The following is an 18,982-nucleotide window of genomic DNA, read 5'->3' as shown; positions in this document are numbered from 1 at the left end:
ACTGCACTTGCCCCTACAGCCTGCCAGAGCCTACCTGGGGGACCTTTGTCTGTGGATACTCACTGCACTTGCCCCTGCAGCCTGCCAGAGTCTACACGGGAGACCTTTGTCTGTGGCTACTCACTGCACTTGCCCCTGCAGCATGCCAGAAGCTACCTGGGGGACCTTTGTCTGTGGCTACTCACTGCACTTGCCCCTGCAGCATGCCAGAGGCTACCTGGAGGACCTTTGTCTGTGGCTACTCACTCACTGCACTTGCCCCTACAGCATGCCAGAGGCTACCTGGGGGACCTTTGTCTGTGGCTACTCACTGCACTTGCCCCTGCAGCCTTGCCAGAGGCTACACGGGGGACCTTTGTCTGTGGCTACTCACTCACTGCACTTGCCCCTACAGCCTGCCAGAGGTTTCACGGGGGACCTTTGTCTGTGGCTACTCACTCACTGCACTTGCCTTTGCAGCCTGCCAGAGTCTACACGGGAGACCTTTGTCTGTGGCTACTCACTGCACTTGCCCCTGCAGCATGCCAGAGGCTACCTGGAGGACCTTTGTCTGTGGCTACTCACTGCACTTGCCCCTGCAGCCTTGCCAGAGGCTACACGGGGGACCTTTGTCTGTGGCTACTCACTGCACTTGCCCCTGCAGCCTGCCAGAGGCTACCTGGGGGACCTTTGTCTGTGGCTACTCACTCACTGCACTTGCCCCTACAGCCTGCCAGAGGCTACCTGGGGGACCTTTGTCTGTGGCTACTCACTCACTGCACTTGCCCCTGCAGCCTGCCAGAGGCTACCTGGGGGACCTTTGTCTGTGGCTTCTCACTCACTGCACTTGCCCCTGCAGTCTTGCCAGAGGCTACCTGGGGGACCTTTGTCTGTGGCTATTCACTGCACTTGCCCCTACAGACTGCGAGAGGCTACACGGGGCACCTTTGTCTTTGTATTAACAATCTAAGAATCGATTCCGCTAATAATCGACAAAAAATCAGGGAATCGATTCGCGATTCATCCCTCACCCATTCCGACGTTACGAAGGGCCCACGAGGTGAATCAAGAATCGATATCGATTCGATTCTCGATTCAATTTTACAAACGGAAACTTGTGGCTCGGGTTGGTTTAATGGGGGTTGGGTGGGGAATCGGATCGTCGTCGTCAAGATCACAAAATAAAGAAATCGATTCCCGTGTTGGTGTATTCGATTGCTGTGTTTGTGATGGCGGCTTACAGAGGTGGTGGTGGTTGTGGTGGAGGTGGTTGTGGTGGTGGAGGTGGTGGTGGTGATAGCAGGCGGGAGCTGGCCGAGCTGGTGAAACGGAAGCATGAAATTTCGGTGAGTTCGCCACCTCCATCACCATCATCACCATCACCACCATCACATCATCACCTCCATCATCACCTCCATCATCACCATCACCTCCATCATCATCACCATCATCACCATCACCTCCATCATCACCTCCATCATCACCATCACCTCCATCATCATCACCATCATCACCTCCACCATCACCTCCATCATCACCATCATCACCATCACCACCATCACCATCATCACCTCCATCATCATCATCACCATCACCACCATCACCACCATCATCACCACCATCATCACCACCACCACCATCATCACCATCATCACCTCCACCATCACCTCCTCCATCACCATCATCATCACCATCACCTCCATCACCATCATCACCACCATCATCACCATCATCATCATCACCTCCATCATCACCATCATCACCATCATCACCTCCATCATCATCATCATCACCATCACCTCCATCATCATCACCATCACCTCCATCATCACCACCTCCATCATCACCATCACCTCCATCATCACCATCACCTCCATCATCACCATCATCACCATCACCTCCATCATCACCTCCATCATCACCATCACCTCCATCATCACCATCACCTCCATCATCACCTCCATCATCACCTCCATCATCACCATCACCTCCATCATCACCTCCATCATCACCTCCATCATCACCATCACCTCCATCATCACCATCACCTCCATCATCACCATCATCACCACCATCACCTCCATCATCACCATCACCTCCATCATCATCACAATCATCACCACCATCACCATCACCTCCATCATCACCATCACCTCCATCATCACCATCATCACCTCCATCATCATCACCATCATCACCTCCACCATCACCTCCATCATCACCATCACCTCCATCATCATCACCATCACCACCATCACCATCATCACCTCCATCATCACCATCACCACCATCATCACCACCATCATCACCATCATCACCTCCACCATCACCTCCACCATCACCTCCATCATCACCATCACCTCCATCACCATCATCATCACCATCATCACCACCATCATCTCCATCATCATCATCACCTCCATCATCACCATCATCACCATCATCACCTCCATCATCATCATCACCATCACCTCCATCATCATCACCATCATCACCATCACCTCCATCATCACCTCCATCATCACCATCACCTCCATCATCACCTCCATCATCACCATCACCTCCATCATCACCATCACCTCCATCATCACCTCCATCACCTCCATCATCACCTCCATCATCACCATCACCTCCATCATCACCTCCATCATCACCACCACCTCCATCATCACCATCACCTCCATCATCATCACCATCATCACCACCATCACCATCACCTCCATCATCACCATCATCATCACCATCATCATCACCATCATCATCACCATCATCACCATCACCATCATCACCACCATCATCACCATCATCACCATCACCTCCATCATCACCATCATCACCATCACCTCCATCATCACCATCATCACCATCACCACCATCACCTCCATCACCATCACCACCATCACCTCCATCACCTCCATCACCATCACCACCATCACCTCCATCACCTCCATCACCATCATCACCATCACCACCATCACCACCATCATCACCTCCATCACCATCATCACCTCCATCATCACCATCATCACCTCCATCATCACCAACACCACCATCACCACCATCACCACCATCACCACCATCACCTCCATCATCACCTCCATCATCACCTCCATCATCACCATCACCTCCATCATCACCAGCACCTCCATCAGCACCATCACCTCCATCACCTCCATCATCACCATCACCAACTTCATCACCATCATCACCATCATCACCTCCATCATCACCATCATCACCATCACCTCCATCATCACCATCATAACCTCCATCATCATCACCTCCATCACCATCATCACCACCACCATCATCACCACCACCTCCATCACCTCCATCATCACCTCCATCATCACCATCATCATCACCATCATCATCACCATCATCACCATCATCACCATCACCTCATCATCACCTCCATCATCACCACCATCACCTCCATCATCACCATCATCACCATCACCTCATCATCACCTCCATCATCACCACCATCACCTCCATCATCACCATCACCTCCATCACCACCATCACCATCATCACCATCATCACCATCACCTCCATCATTCCCTCCATCATCACCTCCATCATCACCATCACCTCCATCATCACCATCACCTCCATCATCACCATCACCTCCATCATCACCATCATCACCATCACCACCATCACCTCCATCATCACCACCATCACCTCCATCATCACCATCATCACCTCCATCATCACCTCCATCACCTTCACCATCACCTCTATCATCACCATCATCACCTCCATCATCACCATCATCACCATCACCTCCATCATCACCATCACCTCCATCATCACCTCCATCATCACCTCCATCATCACCATCAACTCCATCATCACCATCATCACCTCCATCATCACCATCACCTCCATCATCATCACCTCCATCACCTCCATCACCACCATCATCACCGGCACCTCCATCATCACCATCATCACCAGCACCTCCATCATCACCTCCATCACCTCCATCATCACCATCACCTCCATCATCACCATCACCTCCATCATCACCATCACCTCCATCATCACCATCATCACCATCACCACCATCATCACCATCATCCTCATCATCACCATCATCACCATCATCACCATCACCTCCATCATCACCATCATCACCATCACCTCCCTAATCACCATCATCACCATCACCATCACCTCCATCATCACCATCATCACCATCACCACCATCACCTCCATCATCACCATCATCACCATCACCTCCATCATCACCATCATCACCATCACCTCCATCATCACCATCATCACCATCATCATCACCATCACCTCCATCATCACCATCATCACCACCATCACCTCCATCATCACCATCACCTCCATCATCATCACAATCATCACCACCATCACCATCACCTCCATCATCACCATCACCTCCATCATCACCATCATCACCTCCATCATCATCACCATCATCACCTCCACCATCACCTCCATCATCACCATCACCTCCATCATCATCACCATCACCACCATCACCATCATCACCTCCATCATCACCATCACCACCATCATCACCACCATCATCACCATCATCACCTCCACCATCACCTCCACCATCACCTCCATCATCACCATCACCTCCATCACCATCATCATCACCATCATCACCACCATCATCACCATCATCATCATCATCACCTCCATCATCACCATCATCACCATCATCACCTCCATCATCATCATCACCATCACCTCCATCATCATCACCATCATCACCATCACCTCCATCATCACCTCCATCATCACCATCACCTCCATCATCACCTCCATCATCACCATCACCTCCATCATCACCATCACCTCCATCATCACCTCCATCACCTCCATCATCACCTCCATCATCACCATCACCTCCATCATCACCTCCATCATCACCACCACCTCCATCATCACCATCACCTCCATCATCATCACCATCATCACCACCATCACCATCACCTCCATCATCACCATCATCATCACCATCATCATCACCATCATCATCACCATCATCACCATCACCATCATCACCACCATCATCACCATCATCACCATCACCTCCATCATCACCATCATCACCATCACCTCCATCATCACCATCATCACCATCACCACCATCACCTCCATCACCATCACCACCATCACCTCCATCACCTCCATCACCATCACCACCATCACCTCCATCACCTCCATCACCATCATCACCATCACCACCATCACCACCATCATCACCATCATCACCTCCATCACCATCATCACCTCCATCATCACCATCATCACCTCCATCATCACCAACACCACCATCACCACCATCACCACCATCACCTCCATCATCACCTCCATCATCACCTCCATCATCACCATCACCTCCATCATCACCAGCACCTCCATCAGCACCATCACCTCCATCACCTCCATCATCACCATCACCAACTTCATCACCATCATCACCATCATCACCTCCATCATCACCATCATCACCATCACCTCCATCATCACCATCATAACCTCCATCATCATCACCTCCATCACCATCATCACCACCACCATCATCACCACCACCTCCATCACCTCCATCATCACCTCCATCATCACCATCATCATCACCATCATCATCACCATCATCACCATCACCTCATCATCACCTCCATCATCACCACCATCACCTCCATCATCACCATCATCACCATCACCTCATCATCACCTCCATCATCACCACCATCACCTCCATCATCACCATCACCTCCATCACCACCATCACCATCATCACCATCATCACCATCACCTCCATCATTCCCTCCATCATCACCTCCATCATCACCATCACCTCCATCATCACCATCACCTCCATCATCACCATCATCACCATCACCACCATCACCTCCATCATCACCACCATCACCTCCATCATCACCATCATCACCTCCATCATCACCTCCATCACCTTCACCATCACCTCTATCATCACCATCATCACCTCCATCATCACCATCATCACCATCACCTCCATCATCACCATCACCTCCATCATCACCTCCATCATCACCTCCATCATCACCATCAACTCCATCATCACCATCATCACCTCCATCATCACCATCACCTCCATCATCATCACCTCCATCACCTCCATCACCACCATCATCACCGGCACCTCCATCATCACCATCATCACCAGCACCTCCATCATCACCTCCATCACCTCCATCATCACCATCACCTCCATCATCACCATCACCTCCATCATCACCATCACCTCCATCATCACCATCATCACCATCACCACCATCATCACCATCATCCTCATCATCACCATCATCACCATCATCACCATCACCTCCATCATCACCATCATCACCATCACCTCCCTAATCACCATCATCACCATCACCATCACCTCCATCATCACCATCATCACCATCACCACCATCACCTCCATCATCACCATCATCACCATCACCTCCATCATCACCATCATCACCATCACCTCCATCATCACCATCATCACCATCATCATCACCATCACCTCCATCATCACCATCATCACCATCACCACCATCACCACCATCACCTCCATCATCACCATCATCACCATCACCTCCATCATCACCATCATCACCATCACCACCATCACCTCCATCATCACCATCATCACCATCACCTCCATCATCACCATCATCACCATCATCACCATCACCTCCATCATCACCATCATCACCAGCACCTCCATCATCACCAGCACCTCCATCATCACCATCACCTCATCATTAGCACCTCATCCACCCACTCACCCACTCACTCACTCACCCACCCACTCACTCATTCACTCACTCATTCACTCACTCATTCACTCACTCACCCACTCACCCACCCACTCACCCTCTCACCTTCTCACCCTCTCACCCACCAACCCACCAACCCACCCACCCCCCCACCCACCCACCCACCCCCCCACCCACCCACCCACCCCCCTACCCACCCACCCCCCCACCCCCCCACCCAACCCCCACCCCCCCACCCACAGGAGACTTTGGCCAACTTGGAGCGGCAGATCTACGCGTTTGAGGGGAGCTACCTGGAGGACACTCACCTCTACGGCAACATCATCCGTGGCTGGGATCGATATCTCTCGAGCCACAAGTAACTACATCACTACCACCATCACCACCATCACCACCATCACCATCATCATTACCATCACCTCTACAGCAACATCATCCGTGGCTGGGATCGATATCTCTCTAGCCACAAGTAACTACATCACCACTATCACTACCATCATCTCTCTAGCCACAAGTAACTACATCACTACCATCATTACCACCATCACCACCATCACCATCACCTCTACGGCAACATCATCCGTGGCTGGGATCGATATCTCTCGAGCCACAAGTAACTACATCACTACCACCATCACCACCATCACCACCATCACCATCATCACCACCATCACCTCTACGGCAACATCATCCGTGGCTGGGATCGATATCTCTCTAGCCACAAGTAACTACATCACCACCATCACTACCATTATCATCACCTCTACAGCAACATCATCCGTGGCTGGGATCGATATCTCTCTAGCCACAAGTAACTACATCACCACTATCACTACCATCATCTCTCTAGCCACAAGTAACTACATCACTACCATCATTACCACCATCACCACCATCACCATCACCTCTACGGCAACATCATCCGTGGCTGGGATCGATATCTCTCTAGCCACAAGTAACTACATCACCACTATCACTACCATCATCTCTCTAGCCACAAGTAACTACATCACTACCATCATTACCACCATCACCACCATCACCATCACCTCTACGGCAACATCATCCGTGGCTGGGATCGATATCTCTCTAGCCACAAGTAACTACATCACCACCATCACTACCATCATCACCACCATCACCATCATCACCATCACCTCTACGGCAACATCATCCGTGGCTGGGATCGATATCTCTCTAGCCACAAGTAACTACATCACCACCATCACTACCATTACCATCACCTCTACAGCAACATCATCCGTGGCTGGGATTGATATCTCTCTAGCCACAAGTAACTACATCACCACTATCACTACCATCATCTCTCTAGCCACAAGTAACTACATCACTACCATCACTACCACCATCACCACCATCACCATCACCTCTACGGCAACATCATCCGTGGCTGGGATCGATATCTCTCTAGCCACAAGTAACTACATCACCACCATCACTACCACCATCACTCTAGCCACAAGTAACTACATCACTACCATCATCACCACCATCACCATCATCACCATCACCTCTACGGCAACATCATCCGTGGCTGGGATCGATATCTCTCTAGCCACAAGTAACTACATCACTACCATCACCACCATCACCACCATCACCTCTACACAACATCATCCGTGGCTGGGATCGATATCTCTCTAGCCACAAGTAACTACATCACTACCATCATCACCACCATCTCTCTAGCCACAAGTAACTACATCACTACCATCACTACCACCATCATCACCATCACCTCTACGGCAACATCATCCGTGGCTGGGATCGATATCTCTCTAGCCACAAGTAACTACATCACCACCATCACTACCACCATCATCACCATCACTACCATCACCACCATCACCATAACCTCTACGGCAACATCATCCGTGGCTGGGATCGATATCTCTCTAGCCACAAGTAACTACATCATCACCATCACTACCACCATCACCACCATCACCACCACCATCACCTCTACGGCAACATCATCCGTGGCTGGGATCGATATCTCTCTAGCCACAAGTAACTACATCACCACCATCACTACCATCATCACCATCATCACTACCATCACCATCACCACCATCACTACCACCATCACCACCATCACTACAACCATCACCACCATCACTACCACCATCACCATCATCACCATCACCTCTACGGCAACATCATCCATGGCTGAGATCGATATCTCTCTAGCCACAAGTAACTACATCACTACCATCACTACCATCATCTCTCTAGCCACAAGTAACTACATCACTACCATCACTACCACCATCACTACCACCACCATCACCACCATCACCACCATCACTACCACCATCACCACCATCACCATCACCTCTACGGCAACATCATCCGTGGCTGGAATCGATTTCTCTCTAGCCACAAGTAACTACATCACTACCATCACCATCACCACCATCACCTCTACGGCAACATCATCCGTGGCTGGGATCGATATCTCTCTATCCACAAGTAACTACATCACTACCATCACTACCACCATCTCTCTAGCCACAAGTAACTACATCACTACCATCACCACCATCACCACCATCACCTCTACACAACATCATCCATGGCTGGGATCGATATCTCTCTAGCCACAAGTAACTACATCACTACCATCACTACCATCATCACCACCATCATCACCATCACCTCTACTGCAACATCATCCGTGGCTGGGATCGATATCTCTCTAGCCACAAGTAACTACATCACTACCATCACTACCACCACTACCATCACCACCATCACCATCACCTCTACGGCAACATCATTCGTGGCTGGGATCGATATCTCTCTAGCCACAAGTAACTACATCACTACCATCACTATCACCATCTCTCTAGCCACAAGTAACTACATCACTACCATCACTATCACCATCTCTCTAGCCACAAGTAACTACATCACTACCATCACTACCACCATCACTACCACCACCATCACTGCCACCATCACCTCTACACAACATCATCCGTGGTTGGGATCGATATCTCTCTAGCCACAAGTAACTACATCACTACCATCAATACCATCATCTCTCTAGCCACAAGTAACTACATCACTACCATCACTACCACCATCACTACTACCATCACTACCACCATCACCATCACGGCAACATCATCCGTGGCCGGGATCGATATCTCTCTAGCCACAAGTCACTACATCACCATCACTGCCACCATCACCACCATCACCATCACCTCTACACAACATCATCCGTGGCTGGGATCGATATTTCTCTAGCCACAAGTAACTACATCACTACCATCACTACCATCATCACTACCATCACCATCATCACCACCATCACCACTACGGCAACATCCGTGGCTGGGATCGATATCTCTCTAGCCACAAGTAACTACATCACCACCATCACTGCCACCATCATCATCATCAACACCATCACCATCACCTCTACACAACATTATCCGTGGCTGGGATCGATATCTCTCTATCCACAACTAACTACATCATCACTAGCACCATCATCATCATCAACACCATCACCATCACCTCTACACAACATTATCCGTGGCTGGGATCGATATCTCTCTAGCCACAAGTAACTACATCACTACCACCACTACCATCACTACCATCACCTCTACGGCAACATCATCCGTGGCTGGGATCGATATCTCTCTAGCCACAAGTAACTACATCACTACCATCACTACCACCATCTCTCTAGCCACAAGTAACTACATTACCACCATCACCACCATCACCATCACCTCTACACAACATCATCCGTGGCTGGGATCGATATCTCTCTAGCCACAAGTAACTACATCACTACCATCACTACCATCATCACCACCATCACCATCATCACCATCACCTCTACTGCAGCATCATCCGTGGCTGGGATCGATATCTCTCTAGCCGCAAGTAACTACATCACTACCATCACTACCACCACTACCATCACCACCATCACCTCTACGGCAACATCATTCGTGGCTGGGATCGATATCTCTCTAGCCACAAGTAACTACATCACTACCATCACTATCACCATCTCTCTAGCCACAAGTAACTACATCACTACCATCACTATCACCATCTCTCTAGCCACAAGTAACTACATCACTACCATCACTACCACCATCACTACCACCACCATCACTGCCACCATCACCTCTACACAACATCATCCGTGGTTGGGATCGATATCTCTCTAGCCACAAGTAACTACATCACTACCATTACTACCATCATCTCTCTAGCCACAAGTAACTACATCACTACCATCACTACCACCATCACTACCACCATCACCATCACGGCAACATCATCCGTGGCCGGGATCGATATCTCTCTAGCCACAAGTCACTACATCACCATCACTACCACCATCACCACCATCACCATCACCTCTACACAACATCATCCGTGGCTGGGATCGATATTTCTCTAGCCACAAGTAACTACATCACTACCATCACTACCATCATCACTACCATCACCATCATCACCACCATCACCACTACGGCAACATCCGTGGCTGGGATCGATATCTCTCTAGCCACAGGTAACTACATCACCACCATCACTGCCACCATCATCATCATCAACACCATCACCATCACCTCTACACAACATTATCCGTGGCTGGGATCGATATCTCTCTATCCACAAGTAACTACATCATCACTACCACCATCATCATCATCAACACCATCACCATCACCTCTACACAACATTATCCGTGGCTGGGATCGATATCTCTCTAGCCACAAGTAACTACATCACTACCACCACTACCATCACTACCATCACCTCTACGGCAACATCATCCGTGGCTGGGATCGATATCTCTCTAGCCACAAGTAACTACACCACTACCATCACTACCACCATCTCTCTAGCCACAAGTAACTACATTACCACCATCACCACCATCACCATCACCTCTACACAACATCATCCGTGGCTGGGATCGATATCTCTCTAGCCACAAGTAACTACATCACTACCATCACTACCATCATCACCACCATCACCATCATCACCATCACCTCTACTGCAGCATCATCCGTGGCTGGGATCGATATCTCTCTAGCCACAAGTAACTACATCACTACCATCACTACCACCACTACCATCACCACCATCACCATCACCTCTACGGCAACATCATTCGTGGCTGGGATCGATATCTCTCTAGCCACAAGTAACTACATCACTACCATCACTATCACCATCTCTCTAGCCACAAGTAACTACATCACTACCATCACTATCACCATCTCTCTAGCCACAAGTAACTACATCACTACCATCACTACCACCATCACTACCACCACCATCACTGCCACCATCACCTCTACACAACATCATCCGTGGTTGGGATCGATATCTCTCTAGCCACAAGTAACTACATCACTACCATCACCTCTCTAGCCACAAGTAACTACATCACTACCATCACTACCACCATCACTATCACCATCACGGCAACATCATCCGTGGCCGGGATCGATATCTCTCTAGCCACAAGTCACTACATCACCACCATCACTACCACCATCACCACCATCACCTCTACACAACATCATCCGTGGCTGGGATCGATATTTCTCTAGCCACAAGTAACTACATCACTACCATCACTACCATCATCACTACCATCACCATCATCACCACCATCACCACTACGACAACATCCGTGGCTGGGATCGATATCTCTCTAGCCACAGGTAACTACATCACCACCATCACTACCACCATCATCATCATCAACACCATCACCATCACCTCTACACAACATTATCCGTGGCTGGGATCGATATCTCTCTAGCCACAAGTAACTACATCACTACCACCACTACCATCACTACCACCACTACCATCACTACCATCATCTCTCTAGCCACAAGTAACTACATCACTGCCATCACTACCATCATCACCACCATCACCATCACCACTACGGCAACATTTTCCGTGGCTGGGATCGATATTTCTCTAGCCACAAGTAACTACATCACTACCATCACTACCATCTTATCTCTAGCAACAAGTAACTACATCACTACCATCACTACCATCATCACTACCATCACCATCATCACCACCATCACCACTACGGCAACATCCGTGGCTGGGATCGATATCTCTCTAGCCACAAGTAACTACATCACCACCATCACTGCCACCATCATCATCATCAACACCATCACCATCACCTCTACACAACATTATCCGTGGCTGGGATCGATATCTCTCTATCCACAAGTAACTACATCATCACTACCACCATCATCATCATCAGCACCATCACCATCACCTCTACACAACATTATCCGTGGCTGGGATCGATATCTCTCTAGCCACAAGTAACTACATCACTACCACCACTACCATCACTACCATCACCTCTACGGCAACATCATCCGTGGCTGGGATCGATATCTCTCTAGCCACAAGTAACTACATCACTACCATCACTACCACCATCTCTCTAGCCACAAGTAACTTCATTACCACCATCACCACCATCACCATCACCTCTACACAACATCATCCGTGGCTGGGATCGATATCTCTCTAGCCACAAGTAACTACATCACTACCATCACTACCATCATCACCACCATCACCATCATCACCATCACCTCTACTGCAGCATCATCCGTGGCTGGGATCGATATCTCTCTAGCCACAAGTAACTACATCACTACCATCACTACCACCACTACCATCACCACCATCACCATCACCTCTACGGCAACATCATTCGTGGCTGGGATCGATATCTCTCTAGCCACAAGTAACTACATCACTACCATCACTATCACCATCTCTCTAGCCACAAGTAACTACATCACTACCATCACTATCACCATCTCTCTAGCCACAAGTAACTACATCACTACCATCACTACCACCATCACTACCACCACCATCACTGCCACCATCACCTCTACACAACATCATCCGTGGTTGGGATCGATATCTCTCTAACCACAAGTAACTACATCACTACCATCACTACCATCATCTCTCTAGCCACAAGTAACTACATCACTACCATCACTACCACCATCACTATCACCATCACGGCAACATCATCCGTGGCCGGGATCGATATCTCTCTAGCCACAAGTCACTACATCACCACCATCACTACCACCATCACCACCATCACCATCACCTCTACACAACATCATCCGTGGCTGGGATCGATATTTCTCTAGCCACAAGTAACTACATCACTACCATCACTACCATCATCACTACCATCACCATCATCACCACCATCACCACTACGGCAACATCCGTGGCTGGGATCGATATCTCTCTAGCCACAGGTAACTACATCACCACCATCACTACCACCATCATCATCATCAACACCATCACCATCACCTCTACACAACATTATCCGTGGCTGGGATCGATATCTCTCTAGCCACAAGTAACTACATCACCACCATCACTACCACCATCATCATCATCAACACCATCACCATCACCTCTACACAACATTATCCGTGGCTGGGATCGATATCTCTCTAGCCACAAGTAACTACATCACTACCACCACTACCATCACTACCACCACTACCATCACTACCATCATCTCTCTAGCCACAAGTAACTACATCACTGCCATCACTACCATCATCACCACCATCACCATCACCACTACGGCAACATTTTCCGTGGCTGGGATCGATATTTCTCTAGCCACAAGTAACTACATCACTACCATCACTACCATCATATCTCTAGCCACAAGTAACTACATCACTACCATCACTACCATCATCACTACCATCACCACCACCATCACCACTATGGCAACATCATCCGTGGCTGGGATCGATATCTCTCTAGCCACAAGTAACTACATCACTACCATCACTACCATCATCACTACCACCACTACCATCACCATCACCTCTACACAACATTTTCCGTGGCTGGGATCGATATCTCTCTAGCCACAAGTAACTACAGTGAGGGAAAAAAAGTATTTGATCCCCTGCTGATTTTGTACGTTTTCCCACTGACAAAGAAATGATCAGTCTGTACTTTAATGGTAGGTTTATTTGAACAACGAGAGACACAATAACAACAACAAAATCCAGAAAAACGCATGTCAAAAATGTTATAAATTGATTTGCATTTTAATGAGGGAAATAAGTATTTGACCCCTCTGCAAAACGTGACTTAGTACTTGCTGGCAAAACCATTGTTGGCAATCACAGAGGTCAGACGTTTCTTGTAGTTGGCCACCAGGTTTGCACACATCTCAGGAGGATTTTGTCCCACTCCTCTTTGCAGATCTTCTCCAAGTCATTAAGGTTTCGAGGCTGACGTTTGGCAACTCGAACCTTCAGCTCCCTCCACAGATTTTCTATGGGATTAAGGTCTGGAGACTGGCTAGGCCACTCCAGGACCTTAATGTGTACATATCGACAGAGGAGTTTAGCAAATCGATGGCTAATGTTCATCAATATGCTAAAGGAGTTTAACAAATCAATGACGAATGTTCATCAATATGCTAAAGAGAGTTTACATATCGACACAGGAGTTTAACAAATCGATGACTAATGTTCATCAATATGCTAAAGAGAGTTTACATATCGACAGAGGAGTTTAACAAATCGATGGCTAATGTTCATCAATATGCTAAAGAGAGTTTACATATCGACACAGGAGTTTAACAAATCGATGACTAATGTTCATCAATATGCTAAAGAGTTTACATATCGACAGAGGAGTTTAACAAATCGATTGCTAATATTCATCAATATGCTAAAGAGAGTTTACATATCGACAGAGGAGTTTAGCAAATCGATGACTAATGTTCATCAATATGCTAAAGAGAGTTTACATATCGACACAGGAGTTTAACAAATCGATGACGCATGTTGATCAATATGCTTGAGAGAGTTTACATATCGATACAGGAGTCTATCAAATCGATGACTAATGTTCATCAATATGCTAAAGCCTACGTGTTAAAATGCTAAAGAGAGTTTACATATCGACAGAGGAGTTTAACAAATCGATGACTAATGTTCATCAATATGCTAAAGAGAGTTTACATATCGACAGAGGAGTTTAGCAAATCGATGACTAATGTTCATCAATATGCTAAAGAGAGTTTACATATCGACAGGGGAGTTTAACAAATCGATGGCTAATGTTCATCAATATGCTAAAGAGAGTTTACGTATCGACAGAGGAGTTTAACAAATCGATGGCTAATGTTCATCAATATTCTAGAGGAGTTTACATATCGACACAGGAGTTTAACAAATCGATGACTAATGTTCATCAATATGCTAAAGAGAGTTTACATATGGACAGAGGAGTTTAACAAATCGATGACTAATGTTCATTAATATGCTAAAGAGAGTTTACATATCGACAGGGGAGTTTAACAAATCGATGACTAATGTTCATCAATATGCTAAAATGAGTTTACGTATCGACAGAGGAGTTTAACAAATCGATGGCTAATGTTCATCAATATGCTAGAGTTTACGTATCGACAGAGGAGTTTAACAAATCGATGGCTAATGTTCATCAATATGCTAAAGAGAGTTTACATATCGACAGGGGAGTTTAGCAAATCGATGACTAATGTTCATCAATATGCTAAAGAGAGTTTACATATCGACAGGGGAGTTTAACAAATCGATGGCTAATGTTCATCAATATGCTAAAGAGAGTTTACGTATCGACAGAGGAGTTTAACAAATCGATGGCTAATGTTCATCAATATGCTAAAGAGAGTTTACATATCGACACAGGAGTTTAACAAATCGATTACTAATGTTCATCAATATGCTAAAGAGAGTTTACATATCGACAGGGGAGTTTAACAAATCGATGACTAATGTTCATCAATATGCTAAAATGAGTTTACGTATCGACAGAGGAGTTTAACAAATCGATGGCTAATGTTCATCAATATGCTAGAGTTTACGTATCGACAGAGGAGTTTAACAAATCGATGGCTAATGTTCATCAATATGCTAAAGAGAGTTTACATATCGACAGGGGAGTTTAACAAATCGATGACTAATGTTCATCAATATGCTAAAGAGAGTTTACATATCGACAGAGGAGTTTAACAAATCGATGACTAATGTTCATCAATATGCTAAAATGAGTTTACGTATCGACAGAGGAGTTTAACAAATCGATGGCTAATGTTCATCAATATGCTAGAGTTTACGTATCGACAGAGGAGTTTAACAAATCGATGGCTAATGTTCATCAATATGCTAAAGAGAGTTTACATATCGACAGGGGAGTTTAACAAATCGATGACTAATGTTCATCAATATGCTAAAGAGAGTTTACATATCGACAGAGGAGTTTAACAAATCGATGACTAATGTTCAGCAATATGCTAAAATGAGTTTACGTATCGACAGAGGAGTTTAACAAATCGATGGCTAATGTTCATCAATATGCTAGAGTTTACGTATCGACAGAGGAGTTTAACAAATCGATGGCTAATGTTCATCAATATGCTAAAGAGAGTTTACATATCGACAGGGGAGTTTAACAAATCGATGACTAATGTTCATCAATATGCTAAAGAGAGTTTACATATCGACAGAGGAGTTTAACAAATCGATGACTAATGTTCATCAATATGCTAAAATGAGTTTACGTATCGATAGAGGAGTTTAACAAATCGATGGCTAATGTTCATCAATATGCTAGAGTTTACGTATCGACAGAGGAGTTTAACAAATCGATGGCTAATGTTCATCAATATGCTAGAGGAGTTTACATATCGACAGATAATCAGTTTCAAGGGCAACGCGTGTGTTGCGATAGTGGTAGTGGTGGTGTTTTTTTTTACCACCCCTCCCCCTGCTCTATTTTTTCTGGCAACAAAACTGAAACCTTTTTACAAGGATTCATGTTTACAGCATTAACCACAATACCTGCGGTCAAAATGCAAACAAAAAACATACTGTGATTATATGATGCATTGTCCTTGAAATTGATTGGTCCACACCAAGGGACGCATTTCTTTTGAGCCTCGACCCAATTGGTGCCGCTCGAACAGACGACGCCAAAAAAGGCGTTTACACAGCTCAAAGACAATGCCGCTATCAACGTAATGAGGGCTCGGGGTGAGCATCTACATAATCATTAGATCTCCTTTGCCAGGACCAAAATGTAATAGTAATAATAATAGGGGTTTTTCCTCCTTTTTCCTGGCAACAAAACTGAAACCTTTTTACAGGGATTCATGTTTACTGCATTAACAACAATACCTGCGGTCAAAATGCAAATGAAAAACACACACACTATGATAATATGATGATGTGGCATTGTCCTTGAAACCGATTGGTCCACACCGAGGGACGGATTTCTTTTTGAGCCTCGACCCAATTGGTGCCGCTCGACCAGACGCCGCCAAAAAAGGCGTTTACACAGCTCAAAGACAATGCCGCTATTTCAGTTTTTTGCTTGTTTGTTTATGTTTGGTGCAGCCCCCCCCCCTCCCCGTGAGACATTCGGCTCTTGAATAGGAGTGCGTGTGTGAAAAAACCCAGCAAAACATTCCTGAAGAAAGCGTCGTGCACCACCGACAACTCTGCGTGCCGAAAACCATCTCAGCGGGATGCAAAGTCAAACAACGACAACCACCACAACAACAAATTTTGATTTGAAGCTTCGTAAGCCATCTGGCTACCATGAGAGATTCGTTCACGAGGCTATCCACGTATACAAGCACAGAGGCAATTTCAACCGAGAGGATGGATTCTGGGCTTAGCAATCATTGGAAGCATTTGATGAACCATTTCGGGATCTTAATTGATTGATCACGCTTACGGTTACCATGAGAGATTCGTTCACGAGGCTATCCACGTATACAAGCACAGAGGCAATTTCAACCGAGAAGATGGATTCTGGGCTTAGCAATCATTGGAAGGATTTGATAAACCATTTCGGGTCTTAATTGAGTGTTCACGCTTACGGTTACCATGAGAGATTCGTTCACGAGGCTATCCACGTATACAAGCACAGAGACAATTTCAACCGAGAAGATGGATTCTGGGCTTAGCAATCATTGGAAGGATTTGATAAACCATTTCGGGTCTTAATTGATTGTTCACGCTTACGGCTACCATGAGAGATTCGTTCATGAGGCTATCCACGTATACAAGCAC

General features: G+C 46.8%; 1 protein-coding gene across 2 annotated transcripts in view; it reads left to right on the top strand.

Annotated features, from left to right (window-relative positions):
- The first annotated feature begins 1,167 nt into the window (after window positions 1-1,167).
- LOC116937986 (chromatin modification-related protein MEAF6-like) overlaps window positions 1,168-18,982 on the top strand; it is a 37,412-nt gene continuing 19,597 nt past the window's right edge. For both annotated transcript variants that reach the window (XM_076055865.1, XM_076055866.1), the window contains exons 1-2: window positions 1,168-1,325; window positions 7,028-7,143. In XM_076055865.1, coding sequence (XP_075911980.1) covers window positions 1,209-1,325; window positions 7,028-7,143 — 233 coding nt within the window. In that variant the 5' untranslated portion in view covers window positions 1,168-1,208. The remainder of the gene's footprint in view (window positions 1,326-7,027; window positions 7,144-18,982) is intronic.

Source organism: Petromyzon marinus, chromosome 73 (genome assembly GCF_048934315.1).
Source record: "Petromyzon marinus isolate PM22_M1 ecotype Great Lakes invasive population chromosome 73, UKy_Petmar_22M1.pri1.0, whole genome shotgun sequence".
NCBI classification, from domain to species: domain Eukaryota; kingdom Metazoa; phylum Chordata; class Hyperoartia; order Petromyzontiformes; family Petromyzontidae; genus Petromyzon; species Petromyzon marinus.
This window is presented reverse-complemented; position numbering and strand designations above follow the sequence as displayed.